Here is a 21,921-nt window from a genome sequence, read left to right on the forward strand (position 1 = left end):
GTCCGTGAAAGGGGTGTAAAGATTTTATTGTCCAGATCGGAATATAAACTGGAAGCTGTTCATTTTGGATGTTTCCGATGGATTATCACTAGACCAAGAAGCTATTATTATCTTCTAGCTTTGTGTTTGGAATCTAATTGTCAAAAACGGACTCAATTTTGACAGTCATGCAAAGGTCAAGAGCTTGGACTAGTAATGGTTGGATTTATTTATTCAAAAAAGACAAAAAATACATGACTAAACAACTAAAATAAAATAAAAGGTGGTGGTGGGGTATGAAGTTGTATTTTCATAGATTATAGGTTTTTTTCAGCACCATTGAGGATTACTTACAACAAGTGATTCGAATATCATCCATGCTATGAATAAACCATTGTTTTGATTTGAGATTCAGCATATTATGGGTGTGTCATGAAAGAAATTTCCGTCAGTATAGTTTATTTAGATATATGTTGTAGCAAATCGTTATTCCATGTAAAATAATATACAGTTTTGTTTCTGGGTAGCACCGAAGCGTCATTCCAAATCAAATGAATGTTCTCAGTTTTGGATATGGTACTAATAATCAATCTTTCCGAAGATAGTTTAGCCTAAAATTGTGGAATCTTCGTAAATTGATAGTTCCACAGTTCTCTCTTGTATCTACATTGCAAAGCAATACGCCTCTCTTAATATTTATGCATGAGGTACGTCACAATGCTAACTAAAAACTAGGCGATGGGCGCAGCCACTGCAAGTGATGGGGAACGTACGCCCATAGCCTCATTTTGGGTAAGAATTATGACGTCATGCATAAGTATTAAGAGAGGCGTATAGAACTCAAGCGACAATAAGAATACATTAAAGTAATGTTGTAAGCTTGTCTCAAGACTGCATAACTTGCGCAGTCGATTTACTCCCTCCCAGAAACCTAAGGCAATGCACAAACAGTACTTTTATTGTTCGACCATTTCGAAGATGACAGTCAAAACAAGACTACTTTGATCATAATTGCTTCTCCTCAGCTCGAAATAAATCAATAGAATGTCCGAGTACTAATATTGCTCACATATTTAGCGTAATATGTGAGCAATATTATATTTTTTTCTAAAGCAATGTTTTCCCTTTCCATTTTTTACTACACAGGACCATTATGTAATACAGCTCTTGTGCTGATTGTTGTATTCTGTATAAAGATCTTTAAAGGCAGTGGACACTATTGGTAATTACTCAAAATAAGTTTTGGCATAAAACCTTTCTTGGTGACGAGTAATGGGGAGAGGTTGATGGTATAAAACATTGTGAGAAACGGCTCCCTCTGAAGTGCCATAGTTTTCGAGAAAGAAGTAATTTTCCACGAATTTGATTTAGAACTTGAGGTCTCGAAATCAACCATCTAAACGCACACAACTTCGTGTGACAATGGTGTTTTTTTCTTTCATTATTATCTCGCAAATTTGACGACCAATTGAGCTCAAATTTTAACAGGTTTCTTATTTAATGCATATGTTGAGATACACCAACTGTGAAGGCTATACTTTAACATTTTACCAATAGTGTCCACGGCCTTTAAAGGCCGTGGACACTATTGGTAATTACTCAAAATATTTATCATCATAAAACCTCACTTGATTACGAGTAATGGGGAGAGATGGATGGTATACAACAATGTGAGAAACAGCTCCCTCTGAAAAGACATAGTTTTTGAGAAAGAAGTACTTTTCAACGAATTTGATTTCGAGACCTCAAGTTTAGAACTTTGACAATTACCATAAGTGTCCACTGCCTTTAAATAAATAAAATAAAGAAATAATAGTTACGTAATACGAGCTCAATAAAAATCAACACCATTACGGTTAGTCTAAGTCGACGAAAGTCATCATTTCGTAATCATTATTCAATTACTTGTCATAACGTTTGTTGAAAAAACAATAGTAATGGAAGTTGTTATGGTTAATATAAACCTCATCGCATGAACTCCACACTTGAAAAGGTACTTCGACATTTTGAATTCAACAATGAGTTTTATCTTCAAATGCGATACTTTTCAAATGTAAAGTTGGAGACATCGTTAAAAATAGTTTCGAAAGGGAATGAAGAGAGTGTTTTTATGAGCAGATTGATTGACTTGCTGTTGGGAGTTCTTTCATAGTGGGAGTATGGACAAACATTGAGCCAAAAGCTTCCCCATAGTATCCCGGTAGCCGTGTCCCGGTATAGAGGAGTCGGGAAGTGTTACTCATGGAAACCTAAATGTCACTCCTCCAGGGATTTAACTCAACTTGATTGGCCGTCTAAGAGCAGACAGGATTGCATAGTTCTACCCGTCATCATTTTAAGAAAACCACCATTTTTATTTGTGGTTTGTATCAACGTCAAGCCCTGCCAAGGTGCGTACTCCGCGATACCGTACGTCACTATATTAATAGGTTGAGCGACGAGCACGAGAAACCTGTACTAAGACACGCTCTTGTCATTGGGTTTGTTTGTTTGTTTGTTTGTTTGTTTGTTTGTTTGTTTGTTTGTTTGCCTGCCTGCCTGCCTGCCTGCCTGCCTGCCTGCCTGCCTGCCTGCCTGCCTGCCTGCCTGTTTGTTTGTTTGTTGCCACCATATAAACTGAGCAAGATTAAAAACTTATTTTTTAGAGCAAAGCAGATTCTTTCCAAGTTAACCGTTCTCACTGAAGATCTATCTGGAGTTAGGGATTTGTTGTCCTAAGACAAATAAAGTTACACATTATTCGTTTCATTCCATTTTACTCAATTCAGTAGGCCTACAACATTTGACTGGCGTTTTTTCTTTATTGACTGCTCATGGTGATGCATCTTTATACGAAAATGTACAAGTAAACAGGGACTTATGGGCAGCAGTTCCTCCAATTGCAAAGCACAAGTGCCGCATTTTCAAACCGGAGACAGTCAGTTATCGGCGGAAAGGGGGGTATATTCTGGAGTGGTTGCTTTTATTGGCAGTGAATGAACACGCAAAACCACTCTCTTGAATAAGGAACTTGGAAACAGAATATTGTACCGATGCGAAAGATTCCTGTTTGATTTGCATTATTACAGCATTGTGCACTTAAACGAAGGTATTCACATGACACAGTTCTGAATTAAACCTTGAGAGGGCAGACTGTTAATATCAGGAAAAAGTTCACCGTCTGGGTATTAATTAATATTGATGTATTTGTTGGTTACAGTGCATTTAAATTGATGTAAGTTTCGATTAGTCTGTGTTCTGTATTTTGTCGTTTCGGTTAGTCTGTAAACTGTATTTTGTCTGGTGTAATTTAATTAATTCCACTGAATGAACGAGATCATGTGTTTTTACTTAGACTGACTGTGACATTACAAGGTTGACGAAATGGCAAAAAGAAAAATCAGCCTTGTTCAAGTTTATGATATGGGTTCATGAGTATTGAACAACTTTTCTCGCTGTTGGTATAACGGATGCAATTGCACGGATTTTGCAAACCTTGGTTTAACTTTGGTGTAATTCGACAGGATCTTTTTCTTCAAACAAACGTGATCACACAATACGCTCTGTGATAATGAAGTGTGCGCCTCGTTCACAACGTCCCATGAGCACCACACGCCTCCACCAATCTGTTTCAGATTAATGTTCTAACAATCTCCTGTTTTCTATTTCAAAGTTATCTAATTACATATAGATCCAAATCAGATTCGATTTGGCTGGAGCGGAAAGAGACTTGTCGTGGTAGGTTGTCGCTTGGATGAATCACAGTATTTGTCCATGAGATACCACCATGCATCATGCCCCAATATAAAACCCAAAGTGAATTCATGCTCTGAATGATTTACAAGTCAGACAAGATTGTCAACCCCAGAAACCATGTGGGTGTATTACAACCTTTCTCAATGGTTCAACCCAAGGCACACATTAATGTGAGTGCAACCAGTTGTTATGTTGTGCATCCAGACCAATTATTTTCACTTGAGACAGTATTCCCAACTAAGCAGCAATGTTTACAAGGATAGTATGTGGTTCAAAACGAAGGAGAAAATAAGTATAAAAAAAATAAGAAACAAGTTTGTCCTGTATTACTTATACTGCGATACTTCCACACCATTGGCAATACATGTCATGAGGCCCAAAACGTTGTTAACTTAACAATTAGGCACACTTTGCAACAATGCCTCGACATGATCTGTCTGACACATCTAAGGATAAATTCTTACGCTAAGGGGTGTGAGCAAATTGGCAAAAGGGCGTCACCCCAAAACTGGTCATTCGTTTCAAAACCATTTGCAACCGAACTAAACACTTGCTGCTGGTAAACTCTATTGGCAGTTTCCAGCTTTTAGTTTTTATGTTCTTCCTCTGGTTGTAGTATTTTACAACAGCTGCCGAATATCAGTCAATCTGACAGTTTCAGTTATTTCAAAACAGATTTAAATAAAAACGCGATCCAAACATGTTTCTTGTAGAGGGAGGGGTGGGGTGACGTAACGGTCAAAGAGGCTGTACGAATGTAGGGATCCCAAGTGCGCCCTCAGTGTTGGACTTGTAGAAAGTTAACTTTTGTGATTGTCACGTGACACTCAATCTCTTTTTCTATAGCTTCGACTTGGAAGACCAACTCATTTCATTTGGTCAGGAATACATGTTTGGTTCTGAACTTAGAACATCGGCGTTTGGGAAGTATTTGGTTCCATACTCAACTGTGGAGTAGGTGTAGGGTGAATGAACTACAGCAACAGGGGTGACGTCATGAGATCAACTTTATATAAAGACAAAGTCTCTCACAAGGGAACATCAATCTTGACTTGATGCATCTGATGTATTACATAATATGAGTCAGGCCCCACCTGGGATGAAACGCTTGCTCTGCAATAATTAGTCGAACCCCATGAGATGGTTCCGCTAAGAAACAGACTTTCCACAGACCTTGACCAGATTGAGGGGTGGTTCACTATATTGGCAGACTCAACAAATAGAACTACTATTGGCTTTGCAAAGCAGACAATCTCCCCAAGCCAAGTATATTGGTCTTGCCATCTTCAATTCTTCCTGTTCATATATAGATTGGGGACAACACAATGTCAAATCTGTTCCCGGAACCCCGTTTTGTTCAGCTTCTGTCACCCCCTAAAAGTGTTGACCTGAGCACGAAATTCACAAGGGATACTCTGACACCAGGATTGAGCCAAAACGTCAGAGTTATGATATCCTTCGTGAGTTCTTGTTATTTCAAATAAGGGAAACTCCGAGTCCGATCCAGGCGCATGACTGATATGAACGTCTCGGACTATTTCCTTCAACATCAATCTATAGGTTCACACATTTTTATAGGCGTAGCTAGGAGTCAACTGTCAAAGACAAGCTACTGAGTCAAAGGTTACACATTCTATACAGATTAGTTGTAATATAAGTGTTATTCCGAGGGTCATCTTGTCCACTGGATACATGCCTTACATCTGTTCTTATTGGTAGCAGGGGGTAATGGTTAAATTGCAACAGGGGGTTATGAGGATACCAGGTCACCCAGCATAGAGGATGTTCGGGGCGCGGTCGATAACCCGTCGTAAAGCAGGCACTATCTGAAATACTTTTCGATACACCGGTGCATTTTAAATTGCTACTCATGCAACGTTAAAGTGCCAATAAAGGATGATCTCAAATATATAGATATTACGGTGTTCTAATCGCCGAAGTCAATAGGAAACATACACAAAATAACGAGTCTCTTACCTCACGTTAAAACTTGGTCAAAGTTGTTTTTCTCTAGAACGCTACAAGCTAAATTTCTGAAAAACGCACGGTCAAACAAACCCGCGCGACAAAGGAATCGTGACGTCAGTGGCGGCTATTTGATGTGGAAAATAGCGCCCGCAGTTTGTCAAAGCTAGAGAACTGTGGAAAATCGACACTGGTGTCAAGGGGTCATTATAATAGATAAGCCGTTTTTGACTCTCGGCTTAAAAGGCCGCGCGACCGGGTGCATTTTTGACTCGATTTACTTTTGACTAAATATACATTTTGAGAGTACAATGGTAAATAACTGGTATCTACGTAGACTTGAGTCAAGTCTAGTATCTACGATGTCTATTTGGCCATAAAAAGGTAATAGTTGAAATATTGAGATCATCGGGCCAGTTATATTTATCCAGAAGTCGAATCTTAGCACATTGATATACTTGTCGGATTGATTGCTATCTCCTTGCAGAATATTGAAAGGCAATGGACACCTTTGGAAATTGTCAAAGACCAGTCTTCTCACTTGGTGTATCTCAACAAATGCAAAAAATAACAAGCCCGTGAAATGTCGAACTCATTTGGCGGTTGAGTTTGCGAGAGAACAAATGAAGAAGAAAAACAAACTTTGTTGCACAAGTTGTGTGCTTTAATGCCTCGAATTCGAGACCCGGAGCAGAGGTCTCGAATTCAATTCAAATTTGTGAAAAAATACTTCCTTATTCAAAACCTACTTTACTTTAGAGGGAGCCGTTTCTCACAATGTTTTACACCATCAACAGCCATCCATTGCTCATTACCACGTAAGTTTTTGTGCTAAAATAAAAGGGCTTCAGAATGACTTATAGAGACGATTAACATTGATTGCTGAATTCGAAAAAAGCAGTGTTATAGTTAATTTTCCAGAAGGCATCTCTTATAGAACTCGATGACAGTAGCTTAGATGGTTATATTTATTTCTCTTGAGGGTTTGTTTCCGGTATGAACTTTATAAAAAGCAAACTAGTAATTGTGTCAAATATTGTACTCTGTATTGAAGCCAGGATGTTATGCAGGTTAAATCCGATTAACATCCACCACTGCAGGCCGAGGCTCCTTCTTTGACCCACAACCGTCAACATTGTTCAAGATGACAACTCGGAAATCGCTCCTGGCACAACAGCCAAAATTAATTAATTTTTCCGTACCAAAATGTCATATAATAGACGGGGTTGACAGAGATTCACTCATCATGTACATCCATGTACATTCATTTACATTCATGTACAGTTTGGTGTCAGTTTGTTGCAAAGCTGATAATGGTCAGAAATATCAGAAACATGTGGCGGTGCAATATTTGCAAGCACTCTAGTCACGATCTAATCAAGGAATAATTGTTCCCTCATTGTTTAAATTTTTAGAAGTTTTACACATTTTTGTCCCCGACGTGTCCTGACTACAATGACACTGATTATATTAAATCTTACGTCAGATTTTAACGTTTCCGATGTATAATAGGTTAGAGTAACCAGAACACTGCGAGGGTAATAACAACCATGGCTTTATATAGATCAGTCTAGTAAATACCGGAGGGTGCAACCCCCTGAGGTCGCAGGTTCAAAACCCTGCTCAGGTTAATGTTTCTTCGTTCACCCCGAAATGAAAACCAGACGATTTAAGGCCAGCTCGAAAATTTCAAAGACTTCAAAATGAAAATATGAACATCTTCCAGCAAACTACATTCACCACACTATGTAATATCTTTAGGTAATCATCTACCCCGCCCATCAAAACTTTAGTTTAACTTATTGTTAACGATCAAACTAAGGGAAGGTGGAACTATAATAAGATGGGTAAATGAATTAAAGAGAAGGAAACATGGAGGGAATCGGGATGGCCGTCTGACGTGACGGGAACACCCGCAGGCAGCTCAAGATGAATCCCAGGTGAATAGACGTCTGTTTTTAGATTCATATCAAAATGAAGGAAAAAAAAAACTTCTTTCTTGTTGTGGTTTATGCCCGTAGGTTGAATAACAATAATGAAGTTGTTCCTAACTGGGAGATGATGGGAATCTTCCTCTAGTTTCGGATGTTCAGTTTAAGATACCATGAATTGCGCATCTGGTTTTAACCAAAAGGCAACAAAATACAGATCTCTTCTCGTGTCTATGATGTACAATACAGACCATGTTCTCTGCGCCAGTCATTACATGACAAAGTCCTGGTTTTATTCCATTGGGAGGGATGGGGGGAAGGGGATATAACCGCAGGCATGGAAACTTTGCGAGGGGGTTGTCAACCGCCCCCCCCCCCCCACTACCACACACATAGATGGTTCGTTTTACCCTTTTTTTGCAATGTCCCTGTTAGTTTTGTACACGAACATAAGAGCGAGGACGCCCTGGGTTTGTAAAAAAACAAAACGGATCCCATTGATTATGTTGAAGTAATTTTGAGTGTTACGTTTACTTGCGTTGTTGGTTGGTTTGTTTTTTTGTTTGTTTGTTTGTTTGTTTGTTTGTTTGTTTGTTTGTTTGTTTGTTTCTTTGTTTGTTTCTTTTTTTGTTTGTTTCGCTTATTTTATGGGAAGGGCATCAGTTGCATTGAACCGAGAACGTATAATGGTCTGCCAAACTGTGCATTCAAACACCGTTGCCCCGACACGCTCAAACCATGGAGCCAAGAAAGATGCTCAGACACACCAATATTGGACGGGGGAGAGTGTACCGACATTCTTTGAGCTCCCGTTTTAACATCACTCAATGCAAATAGCTTGTTACACACAGATTGGACTACAATTTTGGAAACTTACCAGTAATATTCCTAAATCACTCTCAATCAGCTGGCATTGAGCCACTGCTCATTCGTAAATTACGCATTAAGAGTGCATTCTGCAAATCGGAATTCGTGTGGGCCTCGTTGTATCCTTTCAGTCAGACAGGTCTGGTTCTGATCAGAGACTTAGGAACCAAAATCTGACCTAGAACTATAAGATCCATACAAACCGAAGATAGTCATAATGCTACATCATACAAAATGTCCAACAAGTCTCCTCTAACGATTCCAGATCATGAACTATTATTTACAACATCGATTTCCAGTTGAGTATTACTTTGTCGAGTTAGTTACTTAAAACGGATCAAGCAGTTCGAATCCGTCATTCATAAAGAGTGATTGACGAGAGAATCGACCAATCCAGGGTGATACATTCAATCGCGACGGACTTATTTTTCAGGAAGTTGAGTCTATATTTCATTTACTTCTTTCAATAAGTAAAATGCAATAAAATGCATTTATTTTATGAAGGGAGAAGATAACATATAAATCTCATGAAGGATGTCCGGGATTTATTTGAGTTTCCTAAATGGACGTTTACGCCCTCGTGTTTGTAACCCAAGACACTTTAAACCCTTGCCTGAGTTACTGCCGGACTACCCGGGCATTTCCAAAGACAGTATAGAAGATTATAAGAAGGCCGGAGACAGTTCATTCTAGATCCTTAACTCTGAGAAATTGATGTTTAAATAAATTCACTTCTATAACATATTATTAAAAACTAAATTGTGCTTTTTTTCTATGAATACAATTACATAATATTTGCCGAATGCCTAGTAGCCCCTTCGTATTTCAATAAAGCTTTAATTCAATTTATTAGCTAATATAACTATGAACAAGCACATTTATACGACAAATGAACTGCAATTCACGATAAATGGAGCTGGCTTGAGCGCGCACACTATTCAAGGTTACCGCCCGGTTTTCCCTTGATCCTTGACATTTACCGATATCCGATAATGTTCACTGATAAGTCCCTGGGTGTAATCTAATAAGTGTGGACAATTATGAAAACCATCTTGAGAGGTGTATTAACATTCATGTATGACTCAACTATAAATGAAGATCGTGATGTTCCGTCCATTGGATGTGTGGTGACAGGAAACCACGGCTAATTCCGCACGTCTCTCAAAGGGTTTGATTGACAGGTGATGGGTTTAATGTAACGATGGGAGGAGTGAAAGAGATTGAAGATGATCATCCAAAGGTCGATGAATATCAAAGAGGTATGATGATATAGATCAATAGACATTACTGTCACGCACTAACATCCGATAATGTCATTTGCTATAAATAGGTTTTGAGTTTACCTATCTGCATACCCTCACTGGTTTCATCCCGATGAACTACCTCGCAGTGGATTGTTACAGAGTGACAGCAGTTTTACGTAGAGTGATTGACTTATGAAATTATCTAATGACAAACAAAGGGAAGATAATAATTTCATGGCGACAAAGTGATATGCAGACCTCAACAGTTTACTGTATGTAAACAGATTGATAAATCTCACATTGATTTTTTCTAGAAAGTTACCTATTTTCTCTCCATTCATTTTACTTGGGTTTATAGGCATCGACCCAATCCAAACCTCGACACGGAATTAGATGATGACACTTTTTCAGACCAGCACATAATGACAAGCTTGTATAATGACCATGGAGCTCCATGGTACGACAGATGAACTCCACAGTAGGCCTAGGGGAAACATGCGAACTACCGGGACCTGTTTTATACACTTTAAAGGAAGTTCAACAAAGTTATTACAAATTGTTACCTCTCTCGCAGGTATGGCCGTGATATCCCTGCTCACATTGACACTGGTTTCTACCGATACAGGTGCCGTGTACACAAGTCCTGTCGCAAACAGCTGAAACGAAAAGAAAAAAAATAATAATACATGTATTTTATTAATAATCTTCTTAACAGACATCTTGATCCCTTGCACATTTATTCTTCCCCCAATCAATGTTCCGTTGGGATATTATTGAGTCTACATACAATTACATTATGGTGTTTTGGTGTTTAAAAACAATTGAGGTGTCATAGCCTTTTTGCCAGCTAGCCACAATTTTTTTTTCCATTAATGCCTTTTTATTAATGAGTCGAAATGTTTGTTTTAAAGAAACCCAAAACAAATTCCACAACCCAGCAATGGAGACATTGACCTGTAATGTCACAATGGTCGCTCGCTTGACTGTCACTTTATACATTGACCAGTTTAACTGCAACCCAACATCATCCGCTAACATTTAACAAGTTAATTTCGAACCTTGATCTTCTGGGAACATTCACTCAACAGTTTATTTAACGAAAACGTGTTGTCTCCATCAGACAGGCCTCAAGAAATCAAGCTTTCAAAATATAGTATCAGTGAAAAGGTTACCTATTTTTACTTTGATTTTGGGGTTGAACAAAAATTATTTTTACTTTATAAGCTTGGGAAATTGGAACGCTTAAAATGTCTGACATTTAGTCGCAGATACAAGTACGTTTTCTTGATCTGTATAATCTTAAAACGTGAAAAGGGGCAAAAGAAGTTTAAAATTCACTAAACGCAACATTATGGTTTTCAAAAGCTGGTCCTCAAATTAATTTAATTACTACATTGACTGACTAATATTTCCGTTTGTTTTGATGAAGGGGCATTAATGGGTGTGTTTTAATCACCTGTTTTATCCTACTCATAAATTACTTCCATGTCCATCCTTCATAACTCATAATTACCAAAGCTCCGCACTATCACCCCCCCCCCACTTAGTCTCTTCTAATCAGGCGTCCCACTCGTACGGAGTTCCGGAAAGAACATCCACTATTTGAGATAATTAGATTTACTGCGACATGACACGAAAAAATGACATCCTAAGTTACGATGCCTTCTTCATGATATGCTATGATGTGATGATATCTTAAGATGTCAACATCATGTGAGTGCAATGGCGGTTTTCTGAGATAAATTATCTCGGGAGGACGACATCCTGAACGTAGGACGTTGACTATCTGAGATCCTGGACAGATGAAATCCAGAAAATGTCGAGAACCCAAGATGAATCATCTAGGGAAGACGACATTCTACTTTCAGGATGTAGTGCATGAAACAAAACAAAAATGCAGTATATCTCAGGATCTCGAAAAGTTGGATGTCACTTCCAGAGCTCCGTACACCAGAACCAAACAATATTGTCACCCTCTAAAAGTGAACCAAGCACATGTATACAATGAAGCATGTATTGAATCTTAACAACAAACATAATACTAATGAGCTGTCAACGATGTTGAAGATTGGTGTCCAGACGTCAGTGCACTAAGTATCTATACGAATGATGTGTATTCCCAAATGATGCCAATTGTGAATGATCTAGTATAGAGTCCAGGGACCACTTTAGTTGTGTGACCTTCGCGGATTACATTCACCCTTTTTACAGTTTTAAAGGATCATTCGTGCCGGCCCTGCCTTCGGTAAATCAAAACAACTCTGATTCAATCAAAAGAAAGAAAGAAACAATAGTAGAATCCCATCAGTGAGGATTGAAAAACGATACTTCCAACCGAGTAGATATTCCACACAACCAAGCTCCTCCAAACTGACCTTTTCGTGTTCTGGTTTTATGAAGGTTATCTTGCAAGCATATATCCAATGTCATGATTAAAGCGACCTACTTAATTAGACTTCTTTAACTTGTTCCTTCATTCTCTAAGAACACACACACAACAACCCAGCATTAAACATCAGAGTGACCCAGCAAGGGCTGGTCTCAGCTGACCAGGTTGGACCACAGACCGATCATATTAAGCTGTTTAATCAATGTGAGCTACTCCCTCTTGTCCTAGGCATCACATGCTACCTCAAGGAAGCGACCTTTCTCCTATAGATAGCCACCCGTGCGTTGATACCTCCCGATGGTTCTCTTACCTTCAAGCTACCCTGGACCCCGTAGGCTTTAGGCTATAGGGCTGGACGATATCCTGAACCTGCCCTTCTTTCGACCTTTACGAGTTTGCAACAAATGTGTTCAATCCAAATCAAGCTGCGACCAATATTGCATTTTTGCATGTTGGACGCAGATGACATGGTGCTATACAATATGGGCTTGTAAGTGTGGATTGTGATGTACTGTTGTTTAACAGAGGCACACTTTATGAAGTTAAAGTGATAAGGATGCTAAAACTTGACCTAGACATTCACACATTTCCGACCAATCAACGTTAAAGGCATTAGCCACTACCGAAGCCATCAATTAAATACTACGTATTCTACTTTCCTTTCATGGGAATTGAGAAAGTTTGAAGACTTGTTTAAAGGCAGTGGACACTATTGGTAGTTACTCAAAAAAGTTATTAAGCATAAAAACTTAATTGGTAACAAGTAATGGTGAGCTGTGGATAGAATATTTTTTTTTAAACGGCTCCCTCTGGAGAAATGTACTTTTCGAGAAAGAAGTAATTTTCCACGAATTTGATTTCGAGACCTCAGACTAAGAATTTGAAGTATCGAAATCAAGCGTCTGAAAGCACTCAACTTCGTGTGACAAGGGTGTTTTTCTTTCATAATTATCTCGCAACTTCGACGACCGATTGAGCTCAAACTTTCACAGGTTTGTTACTTTATGCATATTTTGAAATACACCAAGTGAGAAGACTGGTCTTAGACAATTACAAATAGTGTACAATGTCTTTAAGTATGCCTTATGAAAAGAGCTAAATAACGCTACAAGTCAACCCTTGAACCTCTGAGGTCAAATCCTTTGACGATATTAGATTATCAATGCACTTCAGTCTAATCAGAATATGGGAATCATCGACAGAGCTTTCGTTCAGTTATACAAAATGTTTGAAACTGTTGAAACATTTATTGTATCCCTGCCCCAGGCCTAGCTCTGTTGACCTTGCTAAACATTACATAAGATTATCCCATAGTGTTTAGTTGAGGTCAGGCAGGGTGTAAACAATCTATGTCTTGTTTGGATAGTCTTCAACATTGACACCAAGAACACTTACAATGGATACCAAGAACACTTACAATGGATACCAAACCATTCTCAGCTGCTAGTCAACATTCCAACATAATATACAGGCGACATAACTTTAAACTTGTGGTCAAAACATAACTGACCTTCAAATAACACTTCAAATCAAGTAAATCAATTATTCTATCTATCAACGACTGGAGCAAAGACTGAACCTCAAGTTGAAACATTGATTGAATTATAGCATAATAAAGCAATTTTCCCATCGCTAATATGCGAAGCACGATACATATTATTAGTGGAATGTTACACCGGATTGCATCCCCGCCTGATTGTTACAACCATATTACAAGCCAGCAGTTTTCTTGTTACTGTTCATCAGTCTCCTCCTAGCGTGATCCACCTCCATGGTGCAACCGTCTAAAGCTCCGATATACCCGGCAATCAAATTGAGATGTTTCCTGCCTACGTCAGCTAGGCGGGAGAACCTCCTGGTATGGTATTTCACGTGGTTCGCAATTGGCGCTGTGCCGCGTGTATCACGCAGTGCAATATATAATGCTTAATTTTCAGAGAGAGACTCGATAATCCTTTAAATTGAAAGGCTAAATGAACTTCTTGAAATAGCCAGGGATGCGTAACTACACGTGGTAGTCCTTCATGGTGGTTATCGTTAACCAAGCGAATGCAACTTAAAGGACAACCATATATGGGAGAATCCAATGGCTGCCACTGCAACTGCAGGTTCAATCAAACACAGGTCCTATTCTTCATTTATTTGTTAACCTAACGACAACCATGGCTTTGCAACAGACATCATTATAGCCTTTAGTCAAGGCGCACGCAGCACACCGGATGGCACGGACAACCCCAAAAATATAACGCACGAAAAAAGACTATCACCGCGAGCGGCGAAGCCGCGAAGCGCCTTTTGGTGGGAGAAAATGTAACGAATTTGCATCGAACGTTCTTGTGACGTCATGCAAGTAGTTGTGGCTTCTTATTGGCCAGCAACTCACCACGCTAATGCATTATGTATTCATTTTCTCCCACCAAAATCGTTGGCAAATGTAAAGAAAACCATAAGGCCCCCAAAACGAGTTGGTAAAGGCGCTTTGCGGCTTCGCCACTCGCGGTGATAGTCTTTTTTCGTGCGTTACATTTTTGGGGCTGTGCGTGCTATCCGGTGTGCCGCGTGCGCCTTGACTAAAGGCTAACATCATTAAGGTGAAGTAAACGCCAATCAATCAAAACAAGGGAGCATAAAAAGACATATTAAAGACTATACCTATGTATTAAAGATGAAACGTAAACCGATATGTTTCCAAAAGCATGAAATAGATTCGGCAATATTGGTGTTCCATGGGTATCAAGGTATGCTTTATAACACCCTCTATGAAAGTAATGAGTTTAAAAAACTACAGATCTCATTGAACATAACAAATTATAACTGTTACCATTGGCAATCGTGCGGTGACAGACTAAATCATATATCTGCTCTTAAAATGTTTTTCTTTAATTTGGAATCGGTAAGCACAATAATTTCTGCTTAACACGCAGCTAAACAAAAACACCATCACACAACAAAACAATCAATGACGTTTAAATCAAATCACATGACGTCACCGTCATCTTCGTCGTGCCATTATAAGTTATAGTGTCCATGTGAGTTTACGCGTTACACTCCTCCAAGTTTTTTTCCACGTGCAAGTTTGACTCCCAAACTGGCGTTCCTGCAGACTAGCAGCCGATTTCACGAAACTTTACGCAACTGCGTAAGTCCACTTGCGCAACGTTTATAGCGTTACGTGTGACATGCAGTCAGTGTCCAAAAGGGTGCAATACTTGAAAGCTGCATTCGCATTGTTTGCACGCATAGGTGAATAACGCCCAAATCCACACAGACTAAAAAATAAATAACCGGTGTTTCCAATTTAAGTAGGTTCAACCTAAAACATGAACTGAATCGAACTTAAGGTTAATTAATTTCGCAATCAAAAACAGTTAGTACAACGTTTATTAACAAGATGTACCTATTTCCAGAAAAGGTAGTGACGGATCTTGCACAACATGAATTAATCCTAATATTTTGTGACAAGCAACAGCCGTCGCAGCAATGATTTAATTCGTTGGGGTCTGCTTTTTAACAGGACCCTCGACCCCTTTAAATGGATCTATGTACAGGAAACGAGGCAGGGGGTCGTGCCTGACACCGATAACAACCATGTAGGGATTGGCATGAAGTTCAGTGGAAGGGGTTTGCGAAGGAGTTGGGCAACGTTAATGCAGCCTCAATCGACTATATCATCAAGGGTTCATTGGTCTACTTTAGAGCAAGGTAAATCATTACAGACCATTACATTGAAAAACATGTTGTTTTTTATTGAACCGCATGAACGTTTGAATTTACTGTAGAGAGTAATTTAATTAGGACTATGTGATTATGCAGTAAATTTATAAAGTCAGACATTCTGGCTGATGCGTCTACTCAAAAATAACATGTGAAGTTACGTGAGTTTTAGGTTAGTTTTTAAAACCAGGAAAAAAAAAGAGAAAGATGAAAAAGCCACCTGTGCAGATAAGCAGTCATAACAAACGATCATTAATTAATAAATTACTTCCATGTCCATCCTTCATAACTCCTAATTACCAAAGCTCCGCACCATCACCCCCCCCCCCCCCCCCCCCCATTTAGTCTCTTCTAATCAGGCGTCCCACTCGTACGGAGTTCCGGAAAGAACATCCACTATTTGAGATAATTAGATTTACTGCGAGATGACACGAAAAAATGACATCCTATAAGTTACGATGCCTTCTTCATGATATGCTATGATGTGATGATATCTTAAGATGTCAACATCATGTGAGTGCAATGGCGGTTTCCTGAGATAAATTATCTCGGGAGGACGACATCCTGAACGTAGGACGTTGACTATCTGAGATCCTGGACAGATGGAATCCAGAAAATGTCGAGAACCCAAGATGAATCATCTAGGGAAGACGACATTCTACTTTCAGGATGTAGTGCATAAAAATAAAAAAAAATATAAATAAAAAAATGCATCTCAGGATGTCGACATCTTACACTGATGATGTCATCGCCGTGCAGTATATCTCAGGATCTCGAAAAGTTGGATGTCACTTCCAGAGCTCCGTACACCCGAACCAAACAATATTGTCACCCTCTAAAAGTGAACCAAGCACATGTATACAATGAAGCATGTATTGAATCTTAACAACAAACATAATACTAATGAGCTGTCAACGATGTTGAAGATTGGTGTCCAGACGTCAGTGCATTAAGTATCTATACGAATGATGTGTATTCCCAAATGATGCCAATTGTGAATGATCTAGTATAGAGTCCAGGGACCACTTTAGTTGTGTGACCTTCGCGGATTACATTCACCCTTTTTACAGTTTTAAAGGATCATTCGTGCCTGCCCTGCCTTCGGTAAATCAAAACAATGGATCTATGTACAGGAAACGGGGCAGGGGGTCGTGCCTGACCGATAACAACCATGTAGGGATTGGCATGAAGTTCAGTGGAAGGGGTTTGCGAAGGAGTTGGGTAACGTTAATGCAGCCTCAATCGACTATATCATCAAGGGTTCATTGGTCTACTTAGAGCAAGGTAAATCATTACAGACAATTACATTGAAAAACATGTTGTTTTTTATTGAACCGCATGAACGTTTGAATTTACTGTAGAGAGTAATTTAATTAGGACTATGTGATTATGCAGTTAATTTATAAAGTCAGACATTCTGGCTGATGCGTCTACTCAAAAATAACATGTGAAGTTGCGTGAGCTTTAGGTTAGTTTTTAAAACCAGGAAAAAAAAGAGAAAGATGAAAAAGCCACCTGTGCAGATAAGCAGTCATAACAAACGATCATTAATTAATAAGGAAACTATTATCTCTTTGGATCAACTTAACGGAAATACATCTAGTTAAAGAGTATTGAATGTCACGTGCAATATACAAAAACATATATTATTTATATGAATACGGTACAAAAATTGAAAACCAATCAGTGCAAAAAGATCATAGCAAAATGAGCCCTACCCCGAACAAATTTAGTAATAATATAAACAATAATTAATAACAAAAGTAGTCAAATAGAAACAACAATCGACTGATGTTTTAATATACACTGAGCTCTGAAAAGGTTAGTTTGGCTAATAATTAGATCTTTCCATTATCGTCGTTTCATTTGAATGTGATTATAATTGTTGCTAAACCCTGATTGACTTCATAGAGGTACTGGTACAGTCATCGATTATTGAGTATTTTTGTATTCACTAATGTCTAGACGATTTACTGATCATGCGCGACGAGACAATCAAACTTAAAACAATAGCCGTCACAGACCAACTACGTCATCAAAACTGCGCCTTATTAGCCGTCAGTAGCTCAAATACGTCACGCAAATGGCATGATGACGTGTTGGCTGTTGGTCTGGGAAACTTTAACTACGACCATTGACTTAATGAAAAGTGAGTGATACACAAACATACTAATCATAAACCATTATCAAATGTCTCTCCTTCGAAACAAGACAGCATGAAATTTAACACATCGGTTCAAAGTGTGTTAAAAATAACAACACTCTAAGTTTGCGAATTTGCTGTATCTTGCGCATAAAATAAATGTGGCTACAACGTGGTTTTACAACGATACAGTATTGTTCTTTTGACAACCATGTTTTCTTTGCCGCGTAAATTTGGAGCAGCAGACTTCCCATGTGGGCTCGTCTGTCTCTTATCCATAAAAAACAGCCCTGGGCTAACAGACATAGTACGCATCGACGAATCTTCTTTTATCATGAACTATAACAAGGGCTTTAACAAACAATCGAATAATAACAAATTAGTCATCAGAATACGTTCCCATGTAGGTCATCTCAAACAATCTCGTCCCCATGGTATTTCCTGCTTTCTTTTCACATGACCCTGCCACCGCAATATCATTGTTAAACTAATGTCAGAAAAGGAAAGAGGAAAGAAGAGTCAAATAGTGCACCATGGGCAAGTTCATGTTAAACCCTTGGAACGGAAGTGGGTCAACCCCCTTCGACGCACATGTGCCTACTTTTCTAACATTAGTACGAGACTGCTCCAACAACCATGTGCAAGCGCAGGGCCATGCTTCCCAAACACCCAGGGGACGAGGTTACTATCCCGCCATCCGTTTGACTGGTTGACATTGAGCATGTTGTGTTTTAGCAGATTTAGTATAAGAACTAGGACAAGTGCAAGGGTTGACAATTGAAGCAAGGCCATAAATAGAAATCTGTGGGCAGAATGGACACACCATTGGTTTCTGTTAAGAGACCTTAAACTGTAGGCAATTCCACACATCTGTTCAACCAAACCCCGCCCTAGTAACCCATTCGAATAAGAAACAAATAGCGAACAAACCAGCAGGCAACATCATTGCTATGCTCTTAATATCCTTTATTTTTATGTTGTTACTGCCACGGAGCGTCTGCTCTGGCTCTGAGAACGTTTTGTGCCCCATTGAAAACGGTTGAAATAACTTTGACACTGAAGTTGTCTGGCTTGGTTCACACAGAGATCACTAGCGGATGTTCAATGTGACAGTTCGTTTCAGGCTGGTGAAGTGTAATTGAATTAATTCGGAACCTCATTGGAAACAAATAAAACAGCCTAGTCATGACGTTCTCCTGATTTAGTCTAATCAATTAAAACTTCACACTTTCGTGCGTCACGCTTACAGATCTACACACATCTAATCACAAATGAGTGCATCGCACCAAACAATTATGGTTGCCGCCATTTTATTAATATCTGTCATTGACATCGGTATCAAACCGAGGCTTGTAGGTCAAACAGGCTGACCCTACTTAGTTTGGCTTATCACAAAAAGCTGCCGCTGACGTGCTTAGATTTAAATCTCTATGGTTAAACGTTTGAAGCTTTGCACCGTGTGGAAAATAAGATCAGAATAAACTTATACTTCATTCACTGCTTAAATCACAATGTGGTAAACCAGGTGAGGTTTGAGGTAGATGTGTAAATATCTTCTCAGGTAGTGTTGGCTCTTTGGTTGATAACTCAAGTTTTCAATCGTTTTCACAACCACCACTGTATACCCAAATGAGATCGATAATCAGAACCACCACTATATACCCAAATGAGATCGATAATCAGAACCACCACTATATACCCAAATGAGATCGATAATGAGATCGATAATTATACCATGCACCATTTCAAATCCTACCACATGATATATTGTTACTGGTTGATCATTGGTCATATCTTCCTACCACATGATATATTGTTACTGGTTGATCATTGGTCAAATCCTACCACATGATATATTGTTACTGGTTGATCATTGGTCATATCTTTAGATACACAACATTCAAACATACCTCCAAACTAGAACCGCATTTTGTACAAAACTACTCGCATGTAGTCACATAATGTGTCCTTCAACACTTGACATAGTCCTTCGCCAACAAAAAGCCGGAGCAAACACACACATAACACTATTAAGAAAGCAAGTGTCTTACAATGTGCCAATGATGGTATAAGGACCTCATTGGATTGACCCTGGTAGAGTCACTTTCAGGTATTTACCCTTGCTGTGACCCTCAGTGTTTCTTCCTTTTTTCCTCAAAAGCGACCCAATTTCCTGGTAATACAAACAATTCAGGCATGTATAATATTAACCTGCTGATGTTCATTCAATGATATTAGAGCAGGAATTTGGACCTCTTGAGTCAATATGACAATGTAGATTTTGCACAACTCATGGTTAAAACCCAAACGTAATCCTGAACTTTGACTTTGTAATGAAAATAACGGGGGTTAGCCTTATAGTAAAATTGAACTCTAAAATGCACCCACATTCACGATATTGTGATTCTCGGCAAACTCAGTGTTTGCTTTGTATTATGACATAACGGGCACTGTAAATAGGTTTGTGTAAGATTGTATTTCAAGTGTGTTTAATACGCAGCCGATTTAACAATTGTACAAGTACAACCTTTGTATTGGGGAATGAATCAATTCAAGCAACTTTAATAATATTATAAATCTCGCAAATCGTTGGTTTTAAAGCGTACATTCCCTGCGAATTATAAGGACATCATATGGAATGGGCACATGGACCTATGCCCGTGCCCTGGATCAGGACAGAAAGTTTACACCATGTAAATAATAACCCAATGTATATCATTACATCATGCTTGGTCTGAAAAACTCATTTTATTCATAGTATTTCACGGGGCCTGTTCCACTTTGCGATAGACAGTACCCACCTTATGAAAACAATTACACACCGACTGATTAATAACAATTAAGCTGGTTTGATACATCACAACCAATGAACTAAGCAGTTATTTCCACGGCATTGTGTCTTTAATAATCGTCTGTGGAATACACGACCATCACTTCGTGGTTTCGGTCACGGTGCGGACATGCTATGATTATAACGTTGTGGTCTTTCGGGAAACAAGTTTTATGTGGAGATTTCCTTGGGAACAAACAGGAATAAGGAGTTCCTTGCAGCAAGTTCATTATCAACTTTTATTATTCTACACCCAGCCTACAATTCAAAGATTTATACCGTCGATGACTTTGCAACCCCTCCAAGCGCCACCCCCCCCCCCCCGATTATACGAACAATGCTCATTCGTTTGCTTAAAAATAAACCTATCATCAATTAAGAGATGCTGGATAGTTCACACTAACTGCACCAATCGGCAACCACAGTTCCACAGAAAACAAACACTATACACATTTCTGAAAATGAAAATCAACTTGCTTAGCAGACCCTTCCATATATACACTCCCGGTGTCCACCAGCCACGGAGTGAATGTTTCAAAACATAGACGATCCCTGACCATTCATGTTTAAAAATAAACAGTCGATAAAACAGCAGCTAATCCCTTCGGAAACAGCATCTTCTCTTATCGCACCATTCTACCTCGGATCCTCAGCCCTTCTTTAAATAGTCACGTCTGTAAAATTAAGTTTGTAACGCGGATGTGTAGATCAGTTAATATCGCCACATACCCCACGTGATTCCCAAGGACTTAGAAAGAAACGGGTGAACATTGAGAATGTGAGAGTGAAGTTGTATTTGTTGCTGTAACTATATTTATCTGTTGATTTCTTCACATATTTATTCTTTTCGTTTTGCAAGCAAACTTGCTACAAACGGAGCCCAATTCCAAAAAGCCTGGACGCATAACCACGTGCTAAGCACATCAAATTCTTGCTTACATAAATTGGTTAAACGCAAATATTCCACACAGTGTATGTTGCATCTGGTGCCCCACTCATTTTATTCAATCTTTAGCAATTGACAGTGTTTTCCCCCGCTCAACAGCTTTATGGAAATACGCATGCGTTATGATACTAAAAACAAAACCATGTTAAAACAATGCTACGTCTGTATCACACAATAT

General features: G+C 38.9%; 1 protein-coding gene across 1 annotated transcript in view; it reads right to left on the reverse strand.

The window, feature by feature from the left end:
• Positions 1–21,921, reverse strand: part of LOC117294050 — a 101,148-nt gene that overhangs the window by 60,004 nt on the left and 19,223 nt on the right. Inside the window, exon 3 of the mRNA XM_033776561.1 lies at positions 10,285–10,377. Coding sequence (XP_033632452.1) covers positions 10,285–10,377 — 93 coding nt within the window. The remainder of the gene's footprint in view (positions 1–10,284; positions 10,378–21,921) is intronic.

Source organism: Asterias rubens, chromosome 8, assembly GCF_902459465.1.
Source record: "Asterias rubens chromosome 8, eAstRub1.3, whole genome shotgun sequence".
Classification (NCBI taxonomy): domain Eukaryota; kingdom Metazoa; phylum Echinodermata; class Asteroidea; order Forcipulatida; family Asteriidae; genus Asterias; species Asterias rubens.